General features: G+C 43.7%; 2 protein-coding genes across 4 annotated transcripts in view; one reads left to right on the plus strand and one right to left on the minus strand.

The window, feature by feature from the left end:
- JAM3 (junctional adhesion molecule 3) overlaps positions 1-3,015 on the plus strand; it is a gene marked incomplete at its 5' end in the record, with an annotated part of 27,644 nt that extends 24,629 nt beyond the window's left edge. Inside the window, 1 exon segment of the mRNA XM_021375980.1 lies at positions 102-3,015. Coding sequence (XP_021231655.1) covers positions 102-137 — 36 coding nt within the window.
- NCAPD3 (non-SMC condensin II complex subunit D3) overlaps positions 2,608-13,423 on the minus strand; it is a 27,054-nt gene continuing 16,238 nt past the window's right edge. For 2 of the 3 annotated variants that reach the window (XM_021375977.1, XM_021375979.1), the window contains 13 exons: positions 12,612-12,850; positions 11,820-11,899; positions 10,769-10,906; positions 10,310-10,443; positions 9,955-10,154; positions 9,232-9,342; positions 8,665-8,817; positions 7,747-7,916; positions 7,374-7,513; positions 7,180-7,257; positions 4,475-4,549; positions 4,302-4,362; positions 2,608-4,212 (listed from right to left, as the gene is read on the minus strand). In XM_021375977.1, the coding sequence (XP_021231652.1) occupies positions 4,101-4,212; positions 4,302-4,362; positions 4,475-4,549; positions 7,180-7,257; positions 7,374-7,513; positions 7,747-7,916; positions 8,665-8,817; positions 9,232-9,342; positions 9,955-10,154; positions 10,310-10,443; positions 10,769-10,906; positions 11,820-11,899; positions 12,612-12,850 (1,691 nt within the window). In that variant the 3' untranslated portion in view covers positions 2,608-4,100. The remainder of the gene's footprint in view (positions 4,213-4,301; positions 4,363-4,474; positions 4,550-7,179; positions 7,258-7,373; positions 7,514-7,746; positions 7,917-8,664; positions 8,818-9,231; positions 9,343-9,954; positions 10,155-10,309; positions 10,444-10,768; positions 10,907-11,819; positions 11,900-12,611; positions 12,851-13,423) is intronic. The other variant, XM_021375978.1, reaches the window with a different exon arrangement.

A 13,423-nucleotide genomic window follows, 5' to 3' on the forward strand; every position in this document is an offset into this window, starting at 1 on the left:
ATCTATTTTTCATGGGCACGTGGCAGCTGTGGGCAGCAGGAACTAAGGGGTGCCTGGAACGCCACTGCATCCATCCCACAGCCAGAATTGTTTCGTTGCAGGGTGACTTCAGGCACAAGTCTTCATTCGTCATATAAGATGCCAAAGGAATACTGCAAACCAGCAAAAGCAAGTGTGAAAATACCTCCTCCAGGAACTCGAAGCGAGAGCAAAAGATGAATTAAGTGCGCTTGGAAGAGTTTGGAACACACAAGGACTTGATAGCTAGCTATCTGTATATCTTTTTTTTTTTTTCTTTGCCAAAGTTTAAAGCAACTCCTCACTGCCCAACTTGCGTCTCCCCCGCCTCTGGAGACACCAACAGGATCCCCTAAACCTGTCCTCGGAGTAAGGGAGATAAATACTTCCCAAGAGACTGTGCTCTGGAAGTCTGTGGAATTGCCTTCTCTTTGTGCTGCAGGGACACAGCCGCAATGCGCAAAGCAACCAGGGAGTAGCGTTACGTAGACATTACTAGTAGGACAAAAAGGTGCTGATACAGCGGTAGGACTGCAAAGAATAAGTGTTACCCATGCAAGGGGGAAGTCCTCCTCTCGGCAGTTTGCTGCCCAGGCCAGGCTGGTGACTTGTGATTGTCTTGTGCTTTCGACCACGACTGTTCAGGTGCAGAATAGGTACCTGACCAGTTGACAGGCACGCATATGCAACTAATGCTCTCAGCCCCTTTTGTCGACTTACTGAGCCCTCGTTACTCCATTTAACAAGAGACACGGGCAGCATCAGGCCGGAAGGGCTGCTGCTGGTCACCGCTTTACAGAAAACTCACTGCACGCAGGTAACCCCTCATTCTAATCTGCACAAAGCAGGCTTCCCTCTTGCGTCTTTCGGTGCGTTAAAGAGGCTTACAGCGGAGGCAGAGAACCTAGTGCTAGGACATCCCTTTCAGGAAAATCAAAGCCAAATAGTTCTGCGGGCCCAGAGTCCCAGAAAAGGTACTGAGATGGTTTTCTGAGCTTTTTTTTACCCTTACTTTTGTAAAATCCCACATTCTAAATTTTTTGCAAAGATCTATTTTGATTACTTCAGAAAAGGTAACGTTTCTATTTAAAGTGTAAATACGTGATGCCAGCAGTGTTTAAGTAACGTAGCTATTTTCTTTTTTACTTTCTAAGCTACAGAGGAGAGCTCAAACGTTGCTATAGTATGGCACTATCAGAGCATATCAGTGTTACTGCAGAGCGCAATACAAAGCTGCAGGTGGAACAGCATCTCTTTCCTCTTAAGCTACCCTCAGCAATTTCCTTGTCACGTGAGGTCTTACAAGACACAGAACAGAGTCACTCAGGGATAGTTTTTGTAAATTTATGGCAGGACCTATCAACTTTTTTATACATTGAACTTACTTTTCTTGCCAGTGACCAACACTCGGTTTTTGTCGTTGCAAGAAATATCCAGGGATGGCTTTTTGGATTCAGTTCCAACAAGGTGACAGAGTGACTTTACTGTTTGCTCCCCCCTCTGCAAAATCCCTGAAGCACCAACGCGCTGTGGCAGCGTTACAGGTTTCGATTGCATAGCCAAGCAACTGTTTCTGGAGCTGGGAAAGCAAAAGGTCAATAGATAAGCGCTGTTGTAGTGCCAGTTGCAACTTTTCTCTAGATGGTAAAAGAAAAAAAAATAATAATAAAAGATAAATCTAGGTCTCTTTGCGTTAAAGAGACTAAATGGAAACTCGTGTTGACGCATGAGTTGGTAGTGTTGAAAAGCAGTGGGTAAAACTGCAAGATGTGGATGCAACACTAGAACTGTGCTGTGGTTTAAGAATTTTTTTTTTTTTAAATGTAGCATAATTTAGTATTCTTGTATTCCCAATATGAATTGTCTTAACTTCTCACATAGACGGTATTTTGAATACTTGATTTGGACTGTCAGTGTTATTTTTTAGCGTTCTGCATTCATCTGCTTTGTTTGCTCGGGGCCTCGCTGGACATGCCATTGCTGCATTTGTTTTACCAAGGCAAAGCATTACCACTTTTCCTTTTGCTAATGAAAGCAAAACTAAGGCTAGGGCACTAATAACGATTCTTTCTCTAACCAAGACACAACCACTGCCCCTTTTCAACTCCATTTTGGCAACCTTATGGCAGTGCTCACCAGCTGCATGCTGCCTCTCATCATTACAACAGCAGTGAGCATAACATTCCTTTGCACTTTCTGTATATCCACTTTTCTGTGCTGCTTGTAGGATACTCGTAATAAGGGAGAAAAAGGAAAATGGTTGAGCCAGGGTAGCTCTGGGCACTATGGGAGTACAATCTACAGTCTTGCTATGAGCCAAAGGCAGCCGTCACGCGGGAAGCGGGCAAGCTAAGAATCACAACTTCATTTTCAGTTCTGCAATGTGACAGTGGCATTTCTAACGAGGGGAGGGGAGACGAGCCCCCAGCACAGCTCATGAGATCTGATGGATGGAACTTGTTGTATCATTGTGAATAATTTTTAGGTTTGTACTAATGTATGACGTTTAACTTTGCCAAGAATGTTTTACATAAATACCGAGCTCTAAAGCGTTCTTGTGGGTTCTTCTATGTTTGTTTTCTTTAAAAAAAATAATCTAATTGCAGGCTTCTGCTTTGAAGGCAGTGGAAGAGAAGTGTTTTCTCTGAGCACTCACTTGAGTTGGGCTGCAGGAAGTCCAAGGCACGTTACTGTTCAGTTTGTTCTGGGGCAGTTGTGGGTCCTTGGTTCTTTCTATAGGAGACAGATCAATGCTCGCAGGGCTGATCTTCGTGCTGCTCTGGGACAGAGCAAAAGCTAGAAGGCATAAATTCGGAAATAAAATTGGAATCTGAGTAAGTTAACCACTTCATATGTAAGGTAACCTTTTATTGCAGGAAAAGAAGGACAAAATAAATGAATGTGGCCATAATTAACCATTGCTTAAGCCAAAGCCATTCCATGCATCTCCTTAGGTTTTTACTTTGATTTTGAGAATAAAGTTTAACCTCACTTGAAGGCTTCTCTATTCTTTAAAATAAAATAGGGAAGGGGAGGACAATGAGATTGCAGTGCAGAAGGTAAGTGCCTCAGGAAGGGCTGTGGCACAGACATGCTCAGCCTCTGTCTCCATTTGTGCAGAAAAGCCAACCCTGGTCCTGTGATCTGCCCTAGTACTAAGCCAAATCAGCACTCACACTACAGGTTCCATTTTCCAGTTGCGATGAAATCCAGGGCAAGAGCTCTGTAATAAAAGTTAGCAACTGAAAAGCCTTGAGTTAGGTTTACATGGCATCAGAGGGAGGCAGGAGTGCTCAGAACCCAGTAAGTACTGGGTAAATACAAGGCACATTTATGATAAACAAGGCCTCTGGCCAGAGCACAAAGCTACATACGTATATGACTTACCAACCCTGATTTTAGAGAGTTACTCACATCCTGCTTTAATAATTTCTGTCAAATCAAGAAGGGAGAAGTTGTGGGTGGAATTAATTCTATAACCATTTATTTTCATAAAATCTTACTAATTGGAAATAGCATAGCTCAAGAACGGAAATATTCCGTATGAAAGAACACGAAGGTTGTTCACACACACACAGGAGTCTGCACAACAAATAAGAGGTGATGTAGCATGCAATTACCAGATCCAGGGGCGTGGTAGTGACAAGCTGTTCTACCTTTGTTCCAATTAAAGCAATTTGAGTGTATCACCAAGAGGGACAATGAGGGACCAAGTGAATAAGCCCAGCCACTCACTTCCCTGCACGCTGCGATAAACGCATTTATTGCTAAGACTGTAGCAACATTATGCTCTTACTTTCCCAAATGGACAAATTACACATCCTGTGAGTGAACAGCAAGCCCTCCCTTAATACTAGAGCTTTCTAGCACTTCAGTGTGCTTTGCCGACAACAGCAGCTTATAATATATGTTAACACAGACTTTGCTTGTCCATACCATACTCCAGACAACCTCATGTAAAATCTAAACAAAAACAGGCAAGGCAGGCAGGACACTTGTCCACAGTGATTTGTCATTACACAGTAAAAGGACAGATTTCCCAAAACATGATGAAGGTTCTGTACAAAAGTTCATTGAAAGGATCAGTTTTCTGGTTTCAGAGGAGTTCTCCACTGGGCCCTTCTCGGAGGGACGTTCCGGCTGCTTTTCCTCCTTGCTGGGGATTCTACTTTCCACTCCCGTGGCACGGATGGGCTAGGAAGAAGCAAAGAGACCATTTATCTTGAAGCACTCCAGCAGTCCTCCTCACTGCGGTCACAGTTTCAGATCTGGATTGAACTTACAGTTTCTCTGGTGATGTCAAACAGATAATATCTCCTGGCTGCTCCTCGGCGTCTTTCTTCTCTGTAAATAATGCATGTATTTTCATATTTTTAAAATGCCACAGATTCAATTATTTGGGTTTTTAACCCTCTCCCCCCCCATCTCCCGTGAGCTAGAATCACAGATAACTTGCCTTGAGCCGAGCCAGGTGTGTGCGTCAAGCTGATGTAACTGACCCCAGTGCCAAAAGTCAAGTCATTCATGGTCTCTGAAAGAAAAAACACATATTAGCCAGCTGCCTGCGAGGCAGCCAGAGGGAAGACATGCTGCAGTATAACACTCAAGCACTGTACAGATTAAGTACATCCAGTTAACTGCAAGCACGCTCTTTTTTCCAATCCAGCAGATCTCAGTGTCTCTCAATCAGCCTCAAAACAACATGTTGAATCTGATGGGCCATCTGTGCACATCAGGTTCATACTCCTGAATTACAGCCTTCCCCGTATGTGGAAGAAATTAATGTAGATGCAGGACCTCAGTGGTGCACTTCCTTGTCCTGTGTTAGGTGCTACAGCCACACCTTCCATTGAAGCTTAGCCATCATCCACAATCACAGCACTTCATGAACTGTCCCCAGAACCACAGTCAGACTAGTTACGTGGCCCAGTCAAGGCAGCATGTGGGGCCCTTGAAGATTGACAAAGGACTTGAACAGCCCTTCCAAGAGGAACTGTCTGCAGCCAGACGAGGAATCGCTTGACAGGGAAGCTAGGTAGAATTCAGCTCGCCTGAACAGGCCATGCTTGTCAGCTGTCGCTTTCCTGTCATTTATCTCAGAAGAGATGTCACAGTATTCAGATTTTTCTTCTCTCAGCTCTCTGTTTTATGCTCTTGTTTCCCAGAAGCCTTCACAAGGAATTACAGTAGAAAATGCTTTATCGGGTAGGAAATGGAAACTCTGCTGAAGAACTGCCATCAAGTGAGGCTTCCCTTGCAACCAAAGAAAGGTTGCATCTTCAAAACATGTGTTTATGTATCACAGTGAATAAATCTACGCTTGTCCAGACCCACTCAGCCATTCTCAAAGTAACGAGCAGGAGAGATAAGAAGGCGACAGACAGGGGGGGACAGACTGACACAACAGTTGAGTAAGATAAAGAGACAGCTGTTGTTCTCAAGCACAAAATGATTTACAAAGAGCCGCATCTCCAGTCGTTTTAGAACAATGCACCTGGGGAAAAGAAAATGTTTTCTTTTGATTGTCTGTCAGCCTGCAAGACCCAGCAGCACCATGCAGATGGTTCAACACACAGTAACTGAAGTGATGATACTGCTTCATGGGGTTTGTCTCCCCACCGAAGGATGCATGCTGCCTTGAAACTAAGTAGGAATTCAGCCTCAGTACCACTGCAGATTAACATTCTTCCTCCTTGCATGCCATATGGTGCTTACGCTTAAGAGAAACAGCCATCCAAGCTTCCAGACAGAGATATGGCAATTAAAGACTTCTGCTCTCCAAAAACATACCCTAGTTTTTTTGCACGAAGATCATTGCCTGCTGTTCAGCCAGCGAGGAGAAACATCGAGACAGACAAATCGAGCCAAACATTGGAGCACACAGGGAGGAGAAGGGCCAGATTTTCCAGTGGATGCACATCACTGCCACTGTTTTGCTCCTGCCTGCTCGCGGATGTCAGGTATTTGCAGACTGCCACACAGCTGACTGCCTTATTGGCTACGTGCTGCTGGCTTCTCCTGTGTGCTTGCAGCTCGTGTATTTGCACAGACACAGGCAAAAAACTGCACTCAGATCCGACATTTCTAGAACATCATCCCTACCCCACAAAAATTTACAACTGCCTAATGACAACTGACCTGTCAGATACTCACCTAGACTCTTAAATTAATTGGAGTTCACTCCTGAGCAGGGGAGGGAGTTTAACATAATGAGAAAGAAACCTAAAGTAGTTCAGTGTGTCCATGAGCTGACATAAAGGAAGGAAATCTGCTGAAACTCAGCTTCATTTGTAAGACTCTGTCTCTTGCAGAAAGCAACACTACAGAATGCCATCAGGAAAAAAATATTCCGAAAAAGCATAGCTTTTGAAGGTCAGGTTCTGTGAGATGGCAATTCAGCTGCAGTGGATATAAGCACAGCAGACTCACAAATTGTGTATTAGACATTCATCATTACGTATTTTCACTTTAATATCTACAGCAGAGAAGAAAAACACATCATTCCTTCTCTAAAGCTCAGCTCAGTTCTTCCCGAGGGCAGAAGATTCAGGACTGACTGTGCAGGTTATTAATCCTCCTTGAGCAGATCTCCGTGGTATCTCAATTGACACAGCTCACTGCTTGCTCTAGTGACAGAAGCAGGTCATAACTCACCTGGGATCTTTTGTTTGGACAAAGGAATCTCCTGTCGTACAGCTGAAAGGGACTGAACCTTGGAGTATTTCCCCCTGCAGCAGGGTTCTGTAATTCAGTCTAGAAGTGCTAAGCTACGCTTTGCGAATTAAGGGACAACAGAATCCTGCACAGCTTGGGCAACGTAACCTGCTAGGGAATTATGACAACATGCCTTCTCAGCAATCCATGGTTGATAAAGAAGGGGCAGTGGGTTTGTTATTTTGAGCTGTTGGAAGTGTTTTCATGCACTGATTCTATACTGTAATACCCTGTGATGTGTAAATGAAAGCCATATTGCAGTGTTCTTTCCCACGAGATCTTCAGTTTCAGAATTATTCTTATTTACCACAGCCATTTAGATAAATACATGACCTACAGCTAATACCGACCAGTTTTCTCTGCTCTTTAGGGAAGCCACATGTTGCTACCTCTCTCAGAGAAGGAGAGCTCAGCTCAATTTGGAAAAGGTTCTGTTGGGTTACTTACGTTCTGGTGTGCTGATTGCACGGCCCCCCACAGGAACGTGTGCTCCAGTAGACAACTGATTCACGCTTCGAAAAGAAGCTACGTGTAACAAGAAAATAAGAATAGAAATGTTCAGAGACTTCAAGGGTCTAACAACCATGCCATGACAACTAGATTGGGCATTAGCCTGGGTCAGCTTGCGGCAATCTTTCTACCTTGCTTGCTGTTGGCTGTGCTTGGTGGAAGTGAACGAGCTGATAAACTTCCCCCAGCGCTCTTGCTGCGTTGCTTGCTTCTGGCCTCTACTGCTTTCCAGGCAGAGTTCAGGATGGCAAGTGTGCTCAAGGATGCTGGCCTACAGGGCAAAAGGCAGGCAGTGATACTGAAATGATTTCTTGCTGCAAGCCCAGATGAAATGCATGACATGTGGGAGAGCCCTGTTCCCTCCCAATCCCTTACTATCTCAGGCACCAAACATAATGAGGATCGTGCTGTAACATTTGTGACTTGCATACCACTGAGCAAGAGCAGGCAACAAAGGAATCACCCTGTAGAATTGCAACCTGTAATATAAACAGAAACGCATACCTGTGACCATATAAAGGCTGCTTTGGAACATCAGCTCTAGGTGTAGCAAACTCAGAAGGCACAGAGGAAGGAAGGGACCCAGGGGACGAGGGCTGCCTCCCACTCACAGGGGAGTGGGCGTTATCGCTCCGGCCACCAGAAGGTAAGGGCATCTCCAAAGATGGAAGCTGCTACAGAAAGGAAGGAAAGAGCAAATCTAAAAACAGACAAGTGCAGACAACCCTAGATACGAGACATACAGAACAGCTTGCCATGTGATCGAATCCTTTGTGAGATAGATGTAAATGGATACTAGGGAGAAAGAATTGACTGGCCAAAATTACAACAAGCAGCAAATAGTAAGTTCTGATGGGATATTTATGTTCTAGTTTAGAAGTCTATATATAGGTGTTTCTGCTGACCTAAAGAAGAAGAAAGATGCTGCCAGGGTAAGAGCCATCTCATTTTAAGGTAAGTATCTAAAATAATTCGGAACAACTGACCCAAGCACATTGACTTTAAAAAAGGATCTGCATGACTAGCACAGACAGAAGTCTCCATTCCGTTTAAGTACAAAATCAGCCAAAATAAACCCTTTCCTTTTTAACCCATTTATCATCTTTATCACTCCAGAAACAGAGTGATACAGCATGTAAATACGGGCAGTGGAAAATTAGACTTGTCCTTCCCTTTACATTGAATTATTTTTACATTAATTGCTTGCTACTCATCTTTGGCTAACAAGTGTTGTTTGCTGTTTTTCTATGAATATTAAATGACTTTGAAACCAAAGCCTCTGTCAGCAAATGCACAGAGGTATGAGAACATTACAACATCTGCAGACGTATGGAGTTTGGGTGTTATTTGTGCACAAACTTTTGTATACCACCTTTTGCAGAGCAGACAGAAGGCGTACACAGAGCTAATGGCCCCACCAACCTCTGCCCGTGATGGTGAGCTATGCTCCTGGTCTGACTTCTCCTTGTCCAGCTGCTCTTCATACTTCTTCATATCATACTCCAGTTCGGCTGCCAGCTGCTTGTCCACAGCAAAGAATTCTTTGATTTCATTTCGGTAGTCTTGCATCATTTCCTGGACCAATAAAGAATACTTAAACCCTTTCAGAAATCTCTCCTGACTACTGATTCATGTCTCCATTCAGATCACAGCTGCTTAAGTGCAAAAGGAAATACCAGTTGGTAGAGCAGAGGTGTTTTTAACAGACGAAGAGTTTGAATTCCAATTGGTACTTCAGAACATGAAAAACCTTTCCAGCATTCAAGCTTCCTGCCCACGTTCCACGAGGAGGCTCACACGTAACACGCTGTGAGATCCGAATCTAAAATCCCTCCACCTCCCACCTTATTTAACACAGTGGCAGTGTCACAACATCGTATGCCTTCCAAATTTCCTTCTAAGAAGGCTGTTCGTTCCATTACCGGTTATGTATCTAACACATTAAGTTAAGAGGGGGAAAAAAGCCAACAAGAGAATAGTTCTCCTTACCCGTAAGTAGTTCATAAGGTCCCTAAGAGCTGGGATCTTCTTCTGCTCCATCAAGGATTTCAGCTCAGTGATTATTGGGATGATGTTTTCTATGAAATTCTTCTTTTGAACCTTTGTTTAAACAAGGCACAAACAATGCAATAAAGGAGAAATCACTTGGTTGTTAGGCCATTCATCTAAGTGAAAGGAATTACTGCTTCACAGCGTGGGAATTATCACAATTAAGCCCACTCTTATGAATGCATGCATGTACGCGTGCAGGTTAAGCTTTTAACCTAAATGGAGTCTGTCTTTCAAGACGTATCACTGAGTCAGCTTGCACACTGAAAGCAAATTGTCTAAATAGGTGCACCAAAACCCATTAAGGCTCAGATGCTTTAACAACAGGAGATGCGTGCAACAAATTTGAACAAATTAAAGCTGATTTTTTTTTTTTCCAGGAAATACATTTCCGATCACTCCAACTGATCCCTCAAGTACAAGGGTCCATTACAAATTTAGCCTTAACATTTGTTCTCACAATACACAGTGCTTCCATACATGCCCTCAGATCAGAGTGGATCTACAGACAGAGCCTGAATAACAACATACATGTGCTGTATGTCCTGGGCACAGTTATGCTACTTGAATAACCCTTACCAAGTCTCCCCATCACAGAAAGCTAAAATTCCTCCCAGCACTGTGGACAGCCCACTCCCCACACCAGCTCCAAGTGCCATTCACCTGTGAGATGAGTTTCTTTTGTGCTGCCTGCATGACAGCATTAGCCATTGCCATTTCATCTTCATCAGGCTGAATGTCTTCATCGGGTTTTGATCTCATAGTTGACAGCTTGATTTCTTTGCAGCTAAGGATAGCAAACGTATCTGAGAGCAGCTCACTGGCTTCCAGGTCCAATGGAAGGACCCCATCCACAAAGCATGCTGGAACAGGCAGGGAAGAAGTAAGAATCACTTTACTGGAAAAAATAGTGCCAGGAAGGACAGGAGATAACACCATGGGACATAGACTTGTTTTTTCTATAGACACAAGTTGCTTGCCAGATTTGTTATCTTATTTTCCTGAAGCTGGCCCCTACCTAGGACACTGTGGCTGATCTTTGTTGTAATGCTGAACCTCTGTTCGTCAGTAAAATGGTCCAGTAGGAACTTGTAGATATGCATCCTTTTTTCTCTGTTATCTTTTCCTCTCAGAGAGAAGAGATTCTTTGCCCTGTAGTAGAGCAAGACACTTTACACGGTGAAGTCACATTATGCAATCTTGCAAAAATGGTAAGACTTGAAATCAACAAGGAGTATCTGTACGTCACTTTCAAGACCCATAAGAGTGCTAGGATACCACACACTCCCACAAATTACATGTAGAAGTTCTCCCAGCAGCCTCGAGGAGAAGGCAGAATACTTAATTTAACACCATCTCCTCGAGCTGTTTTCCCCCTATTGCATACATAATTATGAAGTGCCACAAATGCTTTCAGTAACCAGAGGCTGCACAGCCATCGTTCAGCAGCGAGGAGGTAGAAATGTGCTCAACTGACCTCTCACTCTGTGGGAACCTGTTGTACTTCTCATGCTTCTCATAGCTATTGAAATGGAAGATGCACTCGATGAAATGCTGAGAGAACATCACTGGATTCCTCTTCAGCAAGAGATGCACCAAACAGAACTCTGCAAACCTGGAAAGGAGAGAGAACTTACCAGACAGCTTCTAAAAGTCACCCCTGAAACACAGCAGAGGGTCACAAGCAGTACAGCAGGAGGAGTTTTCCACTCCCAAGTCTCCCTCAGCACCCCATTCAATTCCTGCCCAGTTACACCTGGGTTTGAACAACGATACCAGCTTATTGACCTTCAGCTCTTTTTCATCCAAGAAAATAACACTTCTCAGCATCCACAATACTACTCACTTATTGCTACTAAAACAGGGACAGAAATAAATTTGAACTCGAATGCAGGCAGAGCGGTTTCATTACCTTCATGAGTAAAGTCCCTGAGACACAGCACTTTGCAAAGAGTTAATCACCAGAAGCCTGGCAGGAGCTGAAAGTCAATCTCAGGCTTGAAGAAAGTATTTTTATGTAGATACAGCCTCTGAATGCAGATGCAAAGAAAAAGGCTACCAATGAAATAGCAGCGTGTTCCACAGCTAAAACTCAGGGAACAAGATGCTGCAATGCCACCATCTACTGGAAAGACATTTTTGCATACTAAAAAAGTGAGAGGAGCAGGTGTGAATATGCACTCCTATGCAATGATAGGTTGATGGCCCTAGAGAGACCAATCTTAAGTTTGGGTGTTCCAAATGGAAACAGAAAGCTGTCCAAGGCTCATTTGCATCCAGCATCGTGGCATGATCTTCCATCCTTGGAGCCAAGTGCCTCTTTCTCATTTTCCACAGAACAAAGCACTTTGAGACTTTAAAACATATAAAACCTTCATGAATGGGTACTTATGGTCACGTGCACAATTCTTCTGCTATGTCAAAGTACTACGAAACATGGCAGAAAACTTAAAAAGACAAGGTATAAAGAATAAAGAGTGCATCTCTGCTCTTCAACACCCTCAGTATTTTACAGATGAGTTTTTTACCTGGCAATATCTGGATTTGGATCCACCAAGACACTAATGAAACGGAAGAAGAGACAGTCCTTCCATTTCACAAACTCTTCCTAGAAGAAAAGGACAGATGATAAATTAGCTTGAACCTGGAAAAACTGAGTTTGAATCTTCAGAGAGCAGCTGGGCAGCATCTGATGGAGCCTGCCAGAATGTACATGGGGAAATAAGCTATACAGCTTCACCAGTATGTACAGAAAACAAACCTCAAAAAGACAGTGTTCTAGTAGATGCTTGAAGCAGAATAAGCACACAGCAGCAAGCATCCAGGTTCACCAGATAGACCAATAAAAAAAAGAAGAATCAAGAAAAACCTGCTTTCCAATGCCAAAGGCACAGATGCTCTTCAACACTGCTTTCAGAGCCAAACGCGCTCCAAATCTGCTTTGTTTGGCTTCACACGAACATTGGAGGGGCAAATATTGTCAGCCTCTCCACTTCCACAACTTTAAAACAATATGCAGAGATGGAGGAGAAAGGTGCTGTGGTGCTCAGTACGTTCATACGTACGGGAGTAAAATGGAAGGGAATTCACAGACACCAAGATGAGAAAAGAGATGAGCGCTGAATAAAAATAATCTTGTTCTCCAGCTGTGCTAAGTGCCATCGATTTCTGCCCGCCTTGAGAAAAAGTAACAAAATGCACGTTTGAAGGCTTCATAAGTTAGGATACATCACAGCAATGCTCTAGAATCAAGTTTTAAGCAATACACCTCTTGGTCAGGCTGTCAGTGCTCAGCACAATGGCTCAAGACCCCTGTTTACCTGCAGAAGGTTGGTGATCAGAATCAGCGTCTGCTTACGAATGAAGGGATGCGGGTCCTTCAGGCACAAGGAAATGTTGGGGATGTATCTGTCCACCATGGTGGTGTAGCGGATACAGAGGTCACACATGACGATGACAACGTTATTGCGAACAGCCACGTCATGGGACACCTCCAGCTCTCGAGCTAGAGCTGCGATGCATTTCTTGGCCAGATCCTCATGCTGCAAACACAATTTACCTGTGAAGCAAGGACGAGACCATCAGTGCTGTGAATATATTCTCCTTCCTTAACCACCACGGCCCTGAGTCCAAGATGAGAGGAATCGAGAAGTAAACAGGTGAATAAACAAGAAACATATGCTGAAACTTGACGAGCAATCTGCACTACTTCGTAAAGAAATTATACTTCAGGGAGATCTTCCAAACTCTTTTTAGGCCTGTAGTGTGGGTCTCTATGCCAAACTCCCTCCTTCAGAGTGAACTATTCCTGTGCACAGGGTATTATTCAAAGCAGCTAAAAAGAACAGCCCCAGCTGTCATAGGCATCGCAGGGAGACACCCACCTCAAAGAGCATTACTAAACCAACTTAAAATAAAATACCCTGCATTCTAACATTACTTCTTCCTACCTGTTTCTAAGCTCGGTACAAAAAGTATTAAGCTTCCCAAAGCAGTTAAGGAAAGAATGATTCTGTCCATCTGCAACAAATACAAGATTTGCTCACATCTACAGGGGTGCTACAAAACCCAAAGTCTCACCTAGCACTCTTCTTTATACTAGAATTGCAGACTTGACCAGGTTTCTATGACA

Source organism: Numida meleagris, chromosome 23, assembly GCF_002078875.1.
Source record: "Numida meleagris isolate 19003 breed g44 Domestic line chromosome 23, NumMel1.0, whole genome shotgun sequence".
Classification (NCBI taxonomy): Eukaryota; Metazoa; Chordata; class Aves; order Galliformes; family Numididae; genus Numida; species Numida meleagris.